Genomic DNA, 18,039 nt, shown 5'->3' with positions numbered 1-18,039 from the left:
GTCAGCTGTCATCATGCATTAACATAAGCCCAGTGTCTCCCCTTTACCTTGGTGCACAGCCTCTGAGTACGAAGCTTCTCGTTGCTTAGATGATGGATCTTCCTGTGTAGGGCTGACAGAGGTATCTTCTTTCTTCAGGTTTGCTACTTGCGGTGTAGTTTCAGATGATGGAACTGCTGAGGAGTCCTTCATCATATAGCCCCCACCCTGATAGTGTGTGTGGAAACCAGGGTACACCCCTCCATATGGGTAATTCATATTGTTCCCTAATGAATGGGAAAATAAAGAGATATACATTTCTTGGTGCATTGGAAATGGTGAAGAGCTGAAACGTAGATTACCTGATCACCAGTGACCCTCCTGAAATAATGAGACGGGTGAAGGGAGGGCTAAAATGACCATCATTAGGTCTTACTATTATGCCAAAAGGAAATTTAAAAAAAACCTTATATACATACATTGTACAGTATCCCTCATATTGTGGGATACACAAAAAAAAAGCGAAGTCTGATCTTTAAGGTTTAAACAGAGCAGGCAAAAAAATGCTAAAATGTGGTCACTATGTACAGTAGTCACTGATTTCCTACCATCGCCATCATCATTGAGAAGTACAAGAGAACTACTCCTAAGAGCCATATGGTCACCAACTGCAACTAAATGAACAAAGTAAACTTACCACCTCCATGCCCAAAACCTCCAGATCCTCCGCCACCACCCCCCATGGGTGCTCCTCCACCATAGGAATGGTTAAATGATGGAAGATCTTTCCTCCTCTTCCTTTCCACTTCTTCTTTGTCTATAGAACATATAAAAAGTTATCAAAAAGTTATCAGACAAAAGAACAGTAACATCTAGACTGCATTATTGTTGCTGGGTCCATGAGCATGGAAATGAGACAGCCTTAACATATTTTATTACCTTGTTCCAGTGGGTAATAGGTAAACTGTTTAGAGTCGCTGACGTCTCCACCACGCTTGCGCTTCAGCTGTAAGAACACAGTGACTGGTCGGTCAATTTTCTGACGGTGGTATGGAGGGGTCCGAAAAACAATGGCATACTAAATCAAAGGGGAGACAGATCAGTCTAACTCCATCACACTAATAGTACAACACATTTCACATTTTTCTCAGTAGGCAGTATCACAGATACTCTTCCAATCCTTTGCTGTTCACTTATATTTCAGTGTGTCTACTATAATAGTGTTCATATGTTGAATACTGCTGAAGAAAGAATGAGTTCACCCATCAGAGTGTATTACACTTTCAGGGATTCTGGGGCCTCAAACCAAAGAAAAAAGAAAAAATTGGATTTTAATACCTACCGGTAAATCCTTTTCTCTTAGTCCATAGAGGATGCTGGGGACACTTCAAGAACCATGGGGTATAGACGGGATCTGCAGGATACATGGGCACTTTAAGACTTTGAAAGGGGTATGAACTGGCTCCTCCCTCTATGCCCCTCCTCCAGACTCCAGTTATAGGAACTGTGCCCAGGGAGACGGACATTTCGAGAAAAGGATTTATTGTTAACTAAGGTGGGACATATACCAGCTCACACCTCAAACACGCCGTACAATATGGCATTTAACAGAAAAACTCCAGTCAACGGCATGAACAACGTCAGCAACACGCCCAGCATCCTCTACGGACTAAGAGAAAAGGATTTACCGGTAGGTATTAAAATCCTATTTTCTCATACGTCCTAGAGGATGCTGGGGACGCTTCAAGAACCATGGGGTTTATACCAAAGCTCTAGAACGGGCGGGAGAGTGCGGATGACTCTGCAGCACCGACTGATCAAACATGAGGTCCTCATCAGCCAAGGTATCAAACTTGTAAAATTTCGCAAAAGTGTTTGAATCCGACCAAGTAGCTGCTCGGCAGAGTTGTAATGCCGAAACTCCGCGGGCAGCCACCCAGGATAAGCCCACTTTCCTGGTAGAGTGGGCCTTCACTGATTTCGGTAACGGCAATCTAGCCGTAGAATGAGCATGCTGAATCATATTGCAGATCCAGCACGCAATAGTCTGCTTTGAAGCAGGCGTTCCAATCTTGTTGGCAGCATACAGGATAAACAGAGCTTCCGTTTTCCTAAGTGGAGCCGTTCTGGCGACATAAATCTTCAAGGCCCTGACAACATCGAGAGATTTTGACTCCTCGAAGGCGTCAGTAGCCACTGGTACCACAATAGGCTGGTTCATGTGGAACGATGAAACCACTTTCGGCAGAAATTGTTGACGAGTCCTCAACTCCGCTCTATCCTCATGGAAGATTAAATAAGGACTCTTGTGAGACAAAGCCGCTAACTCAGACACCCGCCTTGCGGATGCTAAGGCATGGCCACTTTCCAAGTGAGAAATTTCAACGCAACCTTCTGTAAAGGTTCAAACCAATGTGACTGAAGAAAATGCAACACCACGTTAAGTTCCCATGGTGCCACTGGGGGCACAAATGGAGGTTGGATGTGCAAGACTCCTTTCACGAAAGTCTGAACTTCTGGAAAGGAGGCCAATTGTTTCTGAAGGAAAACCGATAACGCCGAAATTTGTACTTTAATCGAGCCTAACTTTAGGCCCGCATCCACACCTGCTTGCAGGAAATGGAGAAAACGCCCTAGCTGAAATTCTTCCGTAGGAGCCTTCTTGGATTCACACCAAGACACATATTTTCTCCAAATACGGTGATAATGTTTAGATGTTACTCCTTTTCTAGCCTGAAGAAGTGTGGGAATAACTTCACTGGGAATACCCTTTCGGGCTAGGATCCGGCATTCAACCGCCAAGCCGTCAAAAGTAGCCGCGGTAAGTCGTGGCACACGCACGGCCCCCGCTGTAACAGATCCTCTCGTAGAAGAAGAGGCCAGGGATCTCTTATGAGTAATTCCCGAATATCTGGATACCAAGCCCTCCATGGAGAGTACGGAGCAATGAGGATCACCTGAACCTTTGTTCTTCTTATGAACTTTAGCACCTTTGGAATGAGTGGCAGCGGAGGAAACACATACACCGACTGAAACACCCATGGTGTTACCAGCGCGTCCACCACTATTGCTTGAGGGTCCCTCGACCTGGAACAATATCTCTGAAGTTTCTTGTTGAGGCGAGACGCCATCATGTCTATTGTAGGAATTCCCCAAAGACTTGTCACTTCTGTGAAAACCTCTTGATGAAGACCCCACTCTCCTGGATGGAGATCGTGTCTGCTGAGGAAGTCTGCTTCCCAGTTGTCCACTCCTGGAATGAAGATTGCTGACAGAGCGCTTGTATGTCTTTCCGCCCAGCGGAGAACTTTTGTGGCCTCTGCCATTGCCGCCCTGCTCTTTGTTCCGCCCTGGTGGTTTATGTGCGCTACTGCTGTTATAGTGTCCGATTGTATTAGGACGGGCCGGTATGGAAGAAGACGTTCCGCTTGAAGAAGGCCGTTGTAAATGGCCCTTAACTCCAGAAAGTTTGTGTGTAAACAAACTTCCTGGCTTGACCATTTTCCCTGGAAGATTTCCTCCTGTGTGACTGCTCCCCAGCCTCGGAGACTCGCATCCGTGGTTACTAGGATCCAGTCCTGGATCACGAACCTGCGTCCCTCTAGGAGGTGAGAGCTGTGCAGCCACCACAGGAGTGAGATTCTGGTCTTGGAGGATAGGATTATTTTCCGGTGTATGTGCAGATGGGATCCGGACCACTTGTCCAACAGGTCCCACTGAAACACCCTGGCATGGAATCTGCCAAATTAAAGGGCCTCGTAGGCCGCCACCATCTTCCCCAGCAACCGAGTGCATTGATGAATTGATACTCTCGCTGGTTTCAGAATTTGTTTGACCAAACTCTGAATTTCCAGAGCCTTCTCTTCTGGTAGAAAAACTCTCTGTAATTCCGTGTCCAAAATCATTCCCAAAAACAACAGCCGCTTCGTCAGATTCAACTGTGACTTTGGCAGGTTTAGGAGCCAACCATGTTGCAGAACTGTCAGGGAGAGCGCAATGTCCTGCTCCAGCTTGTCTTTGGATCTCGCCTTTATCAGGAGATCGTCCAGGTAAGGGATAATTGTGACTCCTTACCTGAGAAGGAGAACCATAATTTCCGCCATTACCTTGGTGAAAATCCTCGGAGCCGTGGACAGACCAAACGGCAGCGTCTGAAATTGGTAATGACAATCCTGAGTAGCAAACCGCAGGTAAGCCTGATGCGGAGGATATATGGGGATGTGTAAGTAGGCATCCTTTATGTCGACCGACACCATGAAATCCCTTTCCTCGAGACTGGAGATCACTGCTCGGAGAGATTCCATCTTGAATTTGAATTTTCTTAGGTAAAAATTTAGGGATTTTAGGTTCAGAATTGGTCTGACCGAGCAGTCCGGCTTCGGGACCACAAACAGGCTTGAATAAAAGCCTTCTCCCTGTTGTGCTGGGGGAACTCTGACAATGACTTGATTCCGACACAACTTTTGTATTGCATCGCATACTACCTCCCTGTTCGAAAGAGAAGCTGGTAAGGCCGATTTGAAAAAACGTCGAGGGGGTACGTCTTGAAACTCCAGTTTGTACCCCTGGGACACTATTTCTAAAATCCACGGGTCTAGGGCCGAATGAGCCCAGAAATGACTGAAGAGCTTGAGATGTGCCCCAACCGGTGCGGACTCCCAGAGGAGACCCAGCGTCATGCGGTGGATTTGGCAGAAGCTGGGGAGGACTTCTGCTCCTGAGAACCTGCCACGGCCGGAGATCTTTTACCTTTTCATCTTCCTCTATTAGCAAGGAAGGAATAACCTCGCCCTATTTTGTATTTATTTGGCCGAAAGGACTGCATCTGCAATTGGTGAGCTTTCTTTTGTTGTGGAGGAACAGAAGGCAAAAAATAAGATTTTAAACCTACCGGTAAATCTTTTTCTCCTAGTCCATAGAGGATGCTGGGGACTCCGTAAGGACCATGGGGTATAGACTGGCTCCGCAGGAGATATGGGCACTATAAAGAACTTTTAGTATGGGTGTGCACTGGCTCCTCCCTCTATGCCCCTCCTCCAGACCTCAGTTAGAGAACTGTGCCCAGAGGAGATGGACAATATGTGGAAAGGATTTTGTTAATCTAAGGGCAAGATTCATACCAGCCCACACCAATCATACCGTATAACCTGGAATATACGCAACCAGTTAACAGTATGAACAGAAAACAGTATCAGTCAAAGACCGATTCCAACTGTAACATAACCCTTATGAAAGCAACAACTATATACAAGTCTTGCAGATGTAGTCCGCACTGGGACGGGCGCCCAGCATCCTCTACGGACTAGGAGAAAAAGATTTACCGGTAGGTTTAAAATCTTATTTTCTCTTACGTCCTAGAGGATGCTGGGGACTCCGTAAGGACCATGGGGTTTATACCAAAGCTCCCAACCGGGCGGGAGAGTGCGGATGACTCTGCAGCACCGACTGAGCAAACGCAAGGTCCTCATCAGCTAGGGTATCAAACTTGTAGAATTTTGCAAAAGTGTTTGAACCCGACCAAGTAGCTGCTCGGCAAAGTTGTAATGCAGAGACGCCTCGGGCAGCCGCCCAAGAAGAGCTCACCTTCCTAGTGGAATGGGCCTTTACCGAATTTGGTAATGGCAATCCAGCCGTCGAATGAGCCTGCTGAATCGTGTTACAGATCCAGTGAGCAATAGTCTGCTTAGAAGCAGGAGCGCCAACCTTGTTGGCTGCATACAGGACAAACAGAGCCTCTGTTTTCCTAACCCTAGCCGTCCTGGCTACATAAATCTTTAAGGCCCTGACTACATCCAGGGATTTGGAGTCCTCCCAGTCCCCCGTAGCCACAGGCACCACAATAGGTTGGTTCATATGAAATGAAGAAACCACCTTAGGCAAAAATTGAGGACGAGTCCTCAACTCTGCTCTATCCACATGGAAAATCAAATAGGGGCTCTTGTGGGACAAGGCTGCCAATTCGGACACCCGCCTTGCAGATGCCAAGACCAATAACATGACCACCTTCCACGTGAGAAATTTTAATTCCACTGTTTGAAGAGGTTCAAACCAGTGAGATTTCAGGAAACTTAACACCACGTTAAGGTCCCACGGTGCCACTGGGGGCACAAAGGGGGGCTGGATGTGCAGCACTCCCTTTACAAACGTCTGGACTTCTGGGAGAGAAGCCAATTCCCTCTGAAAGAATATAGATAGGGCCGAAATCTGTACCTTAATGGAGCCTAACTTCAGGCCCATATCCACTCCTGTCTGTAGAAAGTGGAGAAACCGGCCCAGATGGAAATCTTCCGTAAGAGCATTCTTGGCTTCACACCAAGATACATACTTCCTCCAGATACGGTGATAATGCTTTGCCGTCACCTCCTTCCTAGCCTTTATCAGAGTAGGGATAACTTCCTCCGGAATACCTTTCCCAGCTAGGATTCGGTGTTCAACCGCCATGACGTCAAACGTAACTGCGGTAAGTCTTGGAACACACATGGCCCCTGCTGTAACAGGTCCTCCCTGAGAGGAAGAGGCCACGGATCTTCTGTGAGCATTTCCTGAAGATCTGAGTACCAGGCCCTTCGAGGCCAATCTGGGACAATGAGTATTGTCTGCACTCTTCTTTGTCTTATGATTCTCAATATTTTTGAGATGAGAGGAAGAGGAGGAAATACATAGACTGACTGAAACACCCATGGTGTCACTAGGGCATCTACTGCTACTGCCTGAGGGTCCCGAGACCTGGCACAATACCTCCGAAGCTTTTTGTTTAGGCGTGACGCCATCATGTCTATTTGAGGAATTCCCCAAAGACTTGTTATCTCTGCAAAAACTTCTTGATGAAGTCCCCACTCTCCCGGATGGAGATCGTGTCTGCTGAGGAAGTCTGCTTCCCAGTTGTCCACTCCCGGAATGAAGACCGCTGACAGAGCGCTTACGTGATTTTCCGCCCAGCAAAGAATCCTGGTGGCTTCCGCCATTGCCACTCTGCTCCTTGTCCGACCTTGGCGGTTCACATGAGCCACGGCTGTGACGTTGTCTGATTGAATCAGAACCGGTAGGTCGCGAAGAAGATTCTCCGCTAGTCGTAGGCCGTTGTATATGGCCCTCAATTCCAGTATATTGATGTGTACACAAGCCTCCTGGCTTGACTATAGTCCCTGAAATTTTTTTCCTTGTGTGACTGCTCCCCATCCTCGGAGGCTCGCGTCCGTGGTCACCAGAACCCAGTCTTGAATGCCGAATCTGCGACCCTCTAGAAGGTGAGCACAATGCAGCCACCACAGGAGAGACACCCTGGCCCTGGGGGACATTTGACATCTGATGTATTTGTAGATGGGACCCGGACCACTTGTCCAGAAGGTCCCACTGAGAAGTCCTCGCATGAAACCTGCCGAAGGGGATGGCCTCGTAGGCTGCCATTTTCCCCAGAACTCGAGTGCATTGATGAACAGACACTCTTTTTGGTTTTAGCAGGTCTCTGACCATGTTCTTAAGATCCTGGACTTTTTCCAATGGGAGAAAAACCCTCTTTTGTTCCGTGTCCAGAATCATGCCTAGGAATGATAGCCGAGTCGTTGGAACCAATTGTGACTTTGGCAGATTGAGAATCCAACCGTGCTGTTGCAGCACTTTCAGGGAGAGCGACACGCTCTTCAGCAATTGGTCTCTCGATCTCGCCTTTATCAGGAGATCGTCCAAGTATGGGATAATTGTGACTCCCTGCCTGCGCAGGAGCACCATCATCTCCGCCAATACCTTGGTGAAAATCCTCGGGGCCGTGGAAAACCCAAACGGCAAAGTCTGAAGCTGGTAATCACAGTCCTGTACAGCGAATCTCAGGTACTCCTGATGAGGGGGGTATATGGGGACATGAAGGTATGCATCCTTTATGTCCAGTGACACCATCAAACCCCCCCCCTTCCAGGCTGGATATTACAGCTCGGAGCGATTCCATCTTGAATTTGAACTTTTTCAAGTACAGGTTTAGGGATTTTAGATTTAAAATGGGTCTGACCGAACCATCCGGCTTCGGGACCACAAACATGGTTGAATAATACCCTTTTCCCTGTTGGACCAGGGGAACCTTGACCACCACTTGCTGTTGACACAGCTTTTAAATTGCAGCTAACACTACTTCCCTCTCCGGGGGTAAAGCTGGCAAGGCCGACTTGAAAAATCGGCGAGGAGGCACCTCTTCGAATTCCAGCTTGTAGCCTTGGGAAACAATTTCCATCACCCAAAGATCCACGTCTGAAAGAATCCAGATCTGGCTGAAAAGTCGAAGGCGCGCCTCCACTGGTGCGGACTCCCTTAGGGGAGCCCCAGCGTCATGCGGTGGATTTTGTAGAAGCCGGGGAGGACTTCTGCTCCTGGGAACTAGCCGAAGCAGGTGTTCTCTTTCCTCTACCCTTACCTCTGGCAAGGAAGGAGGAGCCCCGACCTCTTCTGGACTTATGCGACCGAAAGGACTGCATCTGATACTGTGGAGTTTTCTTTTGCTGTTGGGGAACAAAAGGTAAAAAGGTAGATTTACCCGCGGTAGCTGTGACAACCAGGTCCGCGAGCCCCTCCCCAAACAACACTTCACCCTTCTAAGGTAAAACCTCCATATGCTTCTTTGAGTCTGCATCACCCGTCCATTGGCGGATCCATAGAGCTCGTCTCGCAGAAATAGCCATGGCATTGGCTCTGGAACCCAGCAGCCCAACGTCTCTTTGTGCGTCCCTCATATATAAGACTGCGTCTTTAATGTGGGCTAAGGTTAATAAAATGGTATCCCTGTCTAGGGTATCAAGGTCAGCTGACAAGGTATCTGTCCATGCTGCAACTACGCTACATACCCATGCCGATGCTATTGCCGGTCTGAGCAAAGCACCCGTATGCGCATAAATAGACTTTAAAGTAGTCTCCTGTCTGCGATCAGCAGGATCCTTGACGGCTGCCGTGTCCGGAGACGGCAGCGCCACCTTCTTGGACAGGCGCGTTAAAGCCTTGTCCACCATGGGAGAGGATTCCCAACGTACCCTGTCCTGTGCAGGGAAAGGATACGCCATAAGAACCCTTTTGGGAATCTGCAGTTTTTTATCTGGAGTTTCCCAAGCTTTTTCAAAAAACTCGTTAAGCTCATGAGATGGGGGAAGGTTACCTCAGGTTTCTTTTCCTTATACATGCGCACCCTCGTATCAGGGACAGAGGGGTCATCAGTGATATGCAAAACATCTTTTATTGCAATAATCATACACTGAATACTCTTTGCCACCCTTGGGTGTAATTTTGCATCATCGTAGTCGACACTGGAGTCAGAATCCGTGTCGGTACCAGTGTCCACTATTTGGGATAGGGGACGTTTTTGAGACCCAGAAGGGCCCTGTGACCCAGTCCAATCCGTGGACTGACTCCCTGCTTTCTCCCTGGACTCTGCTTTGTCCAGTCTCTTATGTAATGAGGCCACACTCGCATTTAACATATATGCCACATGTCCATCCAATCATGAGTCGGCGTTGCCGACGGAGACACACCACACATCTGCTCCACCTCCTCCTTGGACGAGCCTTCCGCTTCAGACATGCCGACACGCACGTACTGACACCCCCACACACACAGGGATATATCTATAAGGGGACAATTCCCCAACAAGGCCCTTTGGGGAGACATAGAGAGAGTATGCCAGCACACACCCAGCGCCAAACGGACACTGGAATAAAACCCAGATAGCGCTTTTTATATATATAATCAATGTTATACACTCACTGCGCCTTAAACATGCCCCCCCCCCCCCCCTTTTCAGCCCTCTGTCACCGAGTTCAGCAGGGGAGAGACCGGGGAGCCAGCTTCTCTGCAGCGTTCTGTGGAGAAAATGGCGCTGTTAGTGCTGAGGGATCAAGCTCCGCCCCCTCTAGCGGCAGGCTTCGGTCCCGCATCAATATTCAAAAAATGGCGGGGGATCTCTTCATTTACTGCCTGCGCAGCCTAATGTACCCTTATATGCCAGACCAGAGGTTTATTGCTGCCCAGCGCGCCCCCCCCCCCCCTGCGCCCATCAGTGCCCGTTCTGTGTGTGTAGCGTGTGGGAACAATGGCGCGCAGCGGCTTACCTCAGTGAAGATCTGAAGTCTTCTGCCGCCTTGAAGTCTTCTTTTCTTCTTATACTCACCCGGCTTCTATCTTCCGGCTCTGCGAGGAGGGCGGCGGCGCTGCTCTGGGACGAAAGGCGGGGTGAGCCTTGCGTTCCGACTCCCTCTGGAGCTAATGGTGTCCAGTAGCCTAAGAAGCAGAGATTATCATTTAAGTAGGTCTGCTTCTCTCTCCTCAGTTCCATGATGCAGGGAGCCTGTTGCCAGCAGTGCTCCCTGAAAAGAAAAAACCTAACAAAATGATTTTTCAGAGAAACTCTGGAGAGCTCCCCTGTAATGCACCCTATCTCCTCTGGGCACAAAATCTAACTGAGGTCTGGAGGAGGGGCATAGAGGGAGGAGCCAGTGCACACCCATACTAAAAGTTCTTTATAGTGCCCATGTCTCCTGCGGAGCCCGTCTATACCCCATGGTCCTTACGGAGTCCCCAGCATCCTCTAGGACGTAAGAGAAATGATGACTTATCCACGGTAGCCGTAGATACCAACTCAGCGAGACCTTCACCAAACAACACACCACCTTTATACGGTAGAGACTCCATAGCTTTCTTAGAGTCATCATCAGCATTCCATTGATGAATCCACAATGCCCTCCTAGCTGAGCCTGCTATGGCATTGGCCCTTGATCCCAAGAGGCCAATATCTCTCACCGCTTCCTTTAGGTAGGCTGCAGCGTCCCTGATATAACCTAGCGTTAGAAGGATGGTATCCCTATCCAGGGTATCTATATCAGATGACAAGTTATCTGCCCACTTTTCGATAGCACTACTCACCCACTCAGATGCAATAGCTGGTCTGAGCAGTGTACCTGTGGTGACGTAAATGGAATTTAGCGTATTTTCCTGTCTACGATCCGCAGGATCCTAAAGGGCTGCCATGTCAGGAGACGGTAAAGCCACCTTTTTAGACAACCGTGACAGAGCCTTGTCCACAATGGGAGGTGACTCCCACTTCTCTCTATCCCCAGAGGGGAACGGATACGCCATTTGAATCCTTTTGGGAATCAGAAACTTTCTGTCAGGATTTTCCCACATTTTTTCAAAAAGGGTATTTAGTTCATGAGAGGGAGTAAACGTTACCTCAGGTTTCTTTTCCTTATACATACAGACCCTAGTTTCAGGAACAGCAGGGTCCTCGGAGATATGTAACACGTCTTTTATTGCCACAATCATGTGGCTCTTTGCTAATTTTGGGTCTAATCTGGTATCACTATAGTTGACACTGGAGTCAGTGTCCGTGTCGGTATCTGTGTCTGCTAACTGAGCAACGAACGTTTATGTGACCCCGAGGGGGTCTGGACCTGTGATAACACATCCCCCACAGATCTCTTCCATGCCTGGTTCTGAGACTCAGATTTATCTAATCTCTTATTAATAAGAGCCACATTAGCATTCAAAGCATTCAACACATTTACCCAGTCAGGAGTTGGCGGTGCCGACAGGGTCACTCCCAGAGCCGTTTCTGCCCCCAACACAGTCTCCTCCTGGGAAAAGCACTCCGCCTCAGGCATGCCGACACACCTGTACCGACACCCACAGACACACAGGGCCAAAAGGGGGACAGACCCACAGTAAAGCCTGTCAGAGTAACACAGAGGGAGTTTGCCAGCTCACAACCCAGCGCCTGTCCCGGTTCTGAAACCTTAATATATAATGCCTCAGACCCTGCAGCGCTTTATAATCACTTAATTTAGCACCAAATTTGCTGTGCCCCTGCCCCCCCTGTTTTGCACCTTGTTACTTGTATACAGCAGTGGTGAGGAAGGACCAGCGTCTCTGCAGCTCTGTACAGAAAATGGCGCTGATGAGAGCTGTGAGGGCTTTTTTAAAACCAATCATGCTGGCGGGGTAAGAATTTAGTGCCAAGGCACTTCAATTTCACTCTGCCAGCCTTAAAAGAGGTTTTTAATGCTGCCCAGGGCCCCCCTCCCTGCACCCTGTAGTGCCGTTGTGTATGGGTGCATGGCGCGCAGCGCGATCGTTGTGCAGTACCTCAGAAGCCGTCACTGAAGTCTTCTATCTTCTTCTACTCACCTGTCTTCTGACTTCTGGCTCTGCAAGGGGGGTGACAGCGGGCTCTGGGAGTGAACCCCTAGACGTACCTAGTGTTCCAAACCCTCAGGAGCTAATGGTGTCCTGTAGCCAAGAAGCAGAGCCTTTAAACTCCCTAGAAGTAGGTCTGACTTCTCTCCCCTAAGTCCCACGATGCAGGGAGACTGTTGCCAGCAGTGCTCCCTGAACATAAAAAACCTAACATAAAGTCTTTTCCAAGAAACTCAGTAGAGCTCCTCAGTTGTGCATCCAGTCTGCCTGGGCACAGATTCTAAACTGGAGTCTGGAGGAGGGGCATAGAGGGAGGAGCCAGTTCACACCCCTTTCAAAGTCTTAAAGTGCCCATGTCTCCTGCGGATCCCGTCTATACCCCATGGTTCTTGAAGCGTCCCCAGCATCCTCTAGGACGTATGAGAAAGATATATTTCCTGGGATCTAGCTGGATAGCTCTAGCTTAGGGGGAGATGTATCGAACCTTTGATAGAGATAAAGTGGAGCACTTGTCAATGGCAACCAGTAGCTTCTGTCATTTTTATATACTGTGCTAGATTGCTGTAAACTGATTGATTGCTTTGGGCAACTTCTCCAATCTCTCTCTCGGGTTTGATACATCTCCACTTTAGTCTGATACATGTACAGAATAAATTACAATAAATTACTGCAAAATTACAAACAAGTACACTGATGATACTTTCATAGGGTGGTCTTCAGTTTGCCGGCTGTCAGGATCGCGGCGCACAGTATACCGGCGCCGGAATCCCGACAGCTGGCATACCGACACTTTTTCTCCCTCTTGGGGGTCCACGACCTCCCTGGAGGGAGAATAAATAGCCACCGTGCCCGCAGCATGGCGAGCACAGCGAGCCCGCAAGGGGCTCATTTGCGCTCGCCATGCTGTCGGTATGCCGGCGGTCGGGATTACGGCGCCGGTATGCTGGTCGCCGGGAGCCCGGCCGCCGGCATACCATAGTACACCCACTTTCATATGTACAGTACATATTACATCAGCAGTACAAGCATTCTTCATCTTATCCTGCACAGACTCCACTGCTGCATAACTGGCTACAATATGGACAGTGAATTAATAATACCTGCTTATGAACATCAGTTGGTGCGAAGTCCCCGAAAGCCTGCCATCCGTTTTCATCATCTTCATAAAATCTCACTTCAATGTCATCTGCAAGAGTAAGGAGGGTGCCACGTAAAGCACACTGTACAAGGACAATACACCTACCAGCCCTCATAACACGTTGCACATATGCACCATTCTGGATCTTGAATCCCACAATGCATATTCTTCCCACTTGTTTTTATAAAAACACAAGATGATTAACACCAGTAATCGTACATCTGACTGTGGAAAAGTGCTTTATTACATTAGCAAAGAAACAAACTCCTGACTTAGTTTTCCCAAAATTAATAACTTAATAAAATGTCATTTGGCTCCTAAGTGTCTCCTAGTCAAGAATTCAGATATCGTGCAAATGCTGAAAAATAAATGTAAAAACGTAACAAATAAGATTAGATATAGCGGAGAGCATCAATGTATTAAGCAGCCGTAAATGGTGAAAGTATCAAGGGAAAACCCCCACAAATCTACTTCTCAGGGTAATGGGTGTGTTTATGGCATTTGGAAGCAGGAAACGATCAGCGGTAGTCTTTAACCAAAGGTAAGGTGTCACATGTTTGATAAGACTCATCTAAATAGACAAATAAGTAGATGTAGATTAATTTGTCACATGTAATAACAAACCTTTTTGCACTTTATCACAGAGGAGGTACACTTCATCCCCTCCTTTTACAGAACCCGCTGTCTTGTCCATTCTAGAAATGCGCAGGTTTGATGCTCCAGGAGATTCTGCAAAGAATAAATAGGATGCATGTCTTCCAAAATAAAACCAGGAGAGAAACAGTTTTTTTTTTCTCATATCACCAAGATCGTATAGCATGAGATCAATAGTTTAAAAAAAATTTGTAATGAAACAAGAAAATACTGAGCATCAGTGGAGGCAATCTAAGAAGCACAAGATGCCCACTGTGCAGTGCAAAACCAGATTGGGACCTGCTGCATGTCACAATTTGTGCAGGTGGACCTAGATTTCCACCAAGGTGCGTTGGCTTGCAGCAGAGCTGTGCAGAAGGTCACATGGTCACACATTTGGACCCATATTAGAGTTGCCAGTTTTCAGGTCTCATCTCATCCTATACTCGCAATGGTGAACACTGTCCCCCTCTGTGTTGCACTTTGGCTGAAAATTTCCAGTTTCATACGGAGTAATCTAATTAAAAACTTCAAACATGAAAGCTTATAACATGTATTGAAGATTGTTCCCATGTAACGTCTCACTCACATGATAAAGTGAAGCCATAAATGAGTAGTATTTTTAGAATACAGTATGGAGCGTTTACATACATACTGCACTTGATGTGCCATGGGCGGACTAACCAAGTACAAGCGCATATCAAGTGTGTCATAAATGACCTCCAGAGTTAGAAACCAACACAGCTACAGCTGTCTTACATCAAGCCTGGACAATCTGCTCTGCAGCTGCTGTGATACTACAAGCGCCAACATGATCTGCAAGCTGGGTGCGTTTGCTGGGACTTGTAGTTACACAACACCTGGAGAGCAAAAAGATTCTATAGATTGTAAGCTTATCAGCAGGGTCATCTTCCCTCTTTGTCTGTCTGTTATTACCCAGAATTGTTTTATTAATGCTTTGTTCCCAATTGTAAAGCACAATGGAATGCGCTGTTGCTTTATAAATGTTAATAAAATACATTTGTTCGAGTCTGCACTACATGATCTCCCAACTGCTGTTAGCTCTGAAGCCACTAGAGGGCCTACATGTCAAAAAGATGGATGTGTATTTTTATGCACACTTCTCTCAATTCTACACAATACACCACCAGTGAGTATCAGGTCTTTCACTTACTTTCTAATATCATTGTGCACAAGTGAAACCTTTACTACTTATCCTCTTTATTAAAAGCCCTGCCCATCCATCACTAGATATACTCTCAAGCACTCAAGACTCTGAGCAATATTATGTACCTGCTCCCACTATCCACTCTACACGATATAATCTTTTCCTTCCTTTATTGCATAATGTTATGTGCAAAAATCAGGATGAGCACTCCAATTTACACATGATTCATGTTGGCTAGAACCACAATAATTTGTTTTATTCTTACACAAAACTTCCTGAATGATGTCATCGGAGGTCGGCTAGATTAATATTGGGTAACAACTGATAAGAGGGGCCCGGGTGAGTTGCGGATGGGGACAAATGTACCCCTTTGCAGTGCTTGCCCCAATTCACGGCCTGGGCCCCGTTTAGCACTACCCTGGTTATGTTAGGATAATGTATTGGGAGAAGAACCTGCGAGCTACCTGTATGTCTTTTTCTACATGGAACTTTTTGCACCATACATAGATAAACTGCTCTGCAACACAAACAGTGTGGCTGGTTTTTAATTGTAATTGAACAAAATGTTCTAAGGAATATGTAGGATTAATGTACTACTTACTATAGGCTTTTATGAAGTGTTCAAAGAGATTCTAGTTTAACATTTTCATAATCAATAACAGTAACATAGTTTTTTTTATAATTGTGTATAAGTGGAAATGATCTATGTCTAATAGTAAAGCTTAATTTGAAGCAACTCATTCCCATTGATATATGAACATATAAACATGAATAAAGTTTTTCCAGCATTATTGGATTCCCAACATTTCCAAATTCCCAACAGCAGTACATTCCTGTAGTGAAAAGTAGCCTATTTACCTCCAACAGAAAATAAGCCCCTCCAACCAACTAATTAAGTGTGCAGTGACCAGTATTACGATCCTGCAGTTTTCATTTTTAATTTAAAAAATCTTGCAATAAGTGCATTGAATACAAATTACAGAATGTAGATAAAATGTTTCTTTTGTATACTGTAGTTCACAAAAATGACTGAAAAATTTCCCCTTGATTGGTAATGTATCATATAAATTATTTCACCATTATAACTCCGTTATTCTTGCAGTGAAAAAAAAAAACCCTGAGAATCAAGAATGGAAAAGCCAGAAAGCAATCTGTATTTCCCCTGGTATCCTATATCTGTTTACGGTTATGTAAACTTCTGCATGGAAGAAGTGGTTTACATTAGTTAAGAGTCTATAACAGGAGTAAAAATACAAAATGATAGACACTGTAAATGGAATTAGATGGGATTAGGGCGCGTTTACACACGCGTTTAGCTGTAACAAGATTGTTTACATCTAAGTATGTTTAAAATAAGATTTTAAACCTACCGGTAAATCTTTTTCTCGTAGTCCGTAGAGGATGCTGGGGACTCCGTAAGGACCATGGGGATAGACTGGCTCCGCAGGAGACATAGGCACTTTAAGAAAGACTTTAGGTCTGGGTGTGCACTGGCTCCTCCCTCTATGCCCCTCCTCCAGACCTCAGTTAGAGAAACTGTGCCCAGAGGAGACGGACAGTATGAGGAAAGGATTTTTGTTAATCCAAGGGCAAGATTCGTACCAGCCACACCAATCACACCGTATAACTTGTGATATACTAACCAGTTAACAGTATGAAAACAACACAGCATCAGTCCAAGACCGATGAAAACTATAACATAACCCTTATGTAAGCAAAACTATATACAAGTCTTGCAGAATTAGTCCGCACTTGGAACGAGCGCCCAGGCATCCTCTACGGACTACGAGAAAAAGATTTACCGGTAGGTTTAAAATCTTATTTTCTCTTACGTCCTAGAGGATGCTGGGGACTCCGTAAGGACCATGGGGATTATACCAAAGCTCCCAAACGGGCGGGAGAGTGTGGATGACTCTGCAGCACCGATTGAGCAAACAGGAGGTCCTCCTCAGCCAGGGCCTCAAACTTATAGAACTTTGCAAAGATGTTTGAACCCGACCAAGTAGCAGCTCGGCACAGCTGTAGTGCCGAGACCCCTCGGGCAGCCGCCCAAGACGAGCCCACAATCCTAGTGGAATGGGCCTTGATTTTGGTAACGGCAATCCTGCCATAGAATGTGCCTGCTGAATCGTGTTACAGATCCAGCGAGCAATAGTCTGCTTTGAAGCAGGGCACCAACCTTGTTGGCTGCATACAGGACAAACAGTGCTTCTGTTTTTCTGACTCTAGCCGTTCTGGCCACGTAAATTTTCAAAGCCCTGACCACAGCAAGGGACTCGGAATCCTCCAAGTCACGTGTAGCCACAGGAACCACAATAGGTTGGTTCATATGAAAAGATGACCCCACCTTAGGCAAGAATTGAGGACGAGTCCGCAATTCCGCTCTATCCATATGGAAAAACCAGATAGGGGCTTTTATGAGACAAAGCCGCCAATTCCGACACTCGCCTAGCCGAAGCCAAGGCTAATTACATGACCACCTTTCAAGTGAGATATTTTAACTCCACCATTTTAAGTGGTTCAAACCAATGCGACTTAAGGAAACTCAACACCACGTTAAGGTCCCAAGGCGCCACCGGAGGTACAAAAGGAGGCTGAATATGCAGCACTCCCTTCACAAAAGCCTGTACTTCCTGGAGAGAAGCCAATTCTTTTTTAAAGAAAAATGGATAAGGACGAAATCTGAACCTTAATGGAGCCTAATTTTAGGCCCAAATTCACTCCAGTTTGTAGGAAGTGAAGGAAACGGCCCAGATGGAATTCTTCCGTAGGAGCATTTCTGGCCTCCCAAGAAACATATTTTCGCCATATATGGTGATAATGTTTAGAAGTCACGTCCTTCCTAGCCTTTATCAGCGTAGGAATGACCTCATCCGAAATGCCTTCTCCGCTAGGATCCGGCGTTCAACCACCATGCCGTCAAACGCAGCAAGTCTTGGAACAGACAGGGCCCCTGTTG

The 18,039-nt window shown here is 46.7% G+C and overlaps 1 protein-coding gene across 3 annotated transcripts in view; it reads right to left on the bottom strand.

Moving 5' to 3' along the window:
* Positions 1 to 18,039, bottom strand: part of NFKB2 (nuclear factor kappa B subunit 2) — a 165,160-nt gene that overhangs the window by 33,935 nt on the left and 113,186 nt on the right. For all 3 annotated transcript variants that reach the window (XM_063961398.1, XM_063961397.1, XM_063961399.1), the window contains 5 exons: positions 13,904 to 14,008; positions 13,242 to 13,327; positions 919 to 1,057; positions 677 to 796; positions 48 to 266 (listed from right to left, as the gene is read on the bottom strand). In XM_063961398.1, coding sequence (XP_063817468.1) covers positions 48 to 266; positions 677 to 796; positions 919 to 1,057; positions 13,242 to 13,327; positions 13,904 to 14,008 — 669 coding nt within the window. The remainder of the gene's footprint in view (positions 1 to 47; positions 267 to 676; positions 797 to 918; positions 1,058 to 13,241; positions 13,328 to 13,903; positions 14,009 to 18,039) is intronic.

The sequence above is a fragment of the Pseudophryne corroboree genome, chromosome 3 (assembly GCF_028390025.1).
Source record: "Pseudophryne corroboree isolate aPseCor3 chromosome 3, aPseCor3.hap2, whole genome shotgun sequence".
Lineage (NCBI taxonomy): Eukaryota > Metazoa > Chordata > Amphibia > Anura > Myobatrachidae > Pseudophryne > Pseudophryne corroboree.
This window is presented reverse-complemented; position numbering and strand designations above follow the sequence as displayed.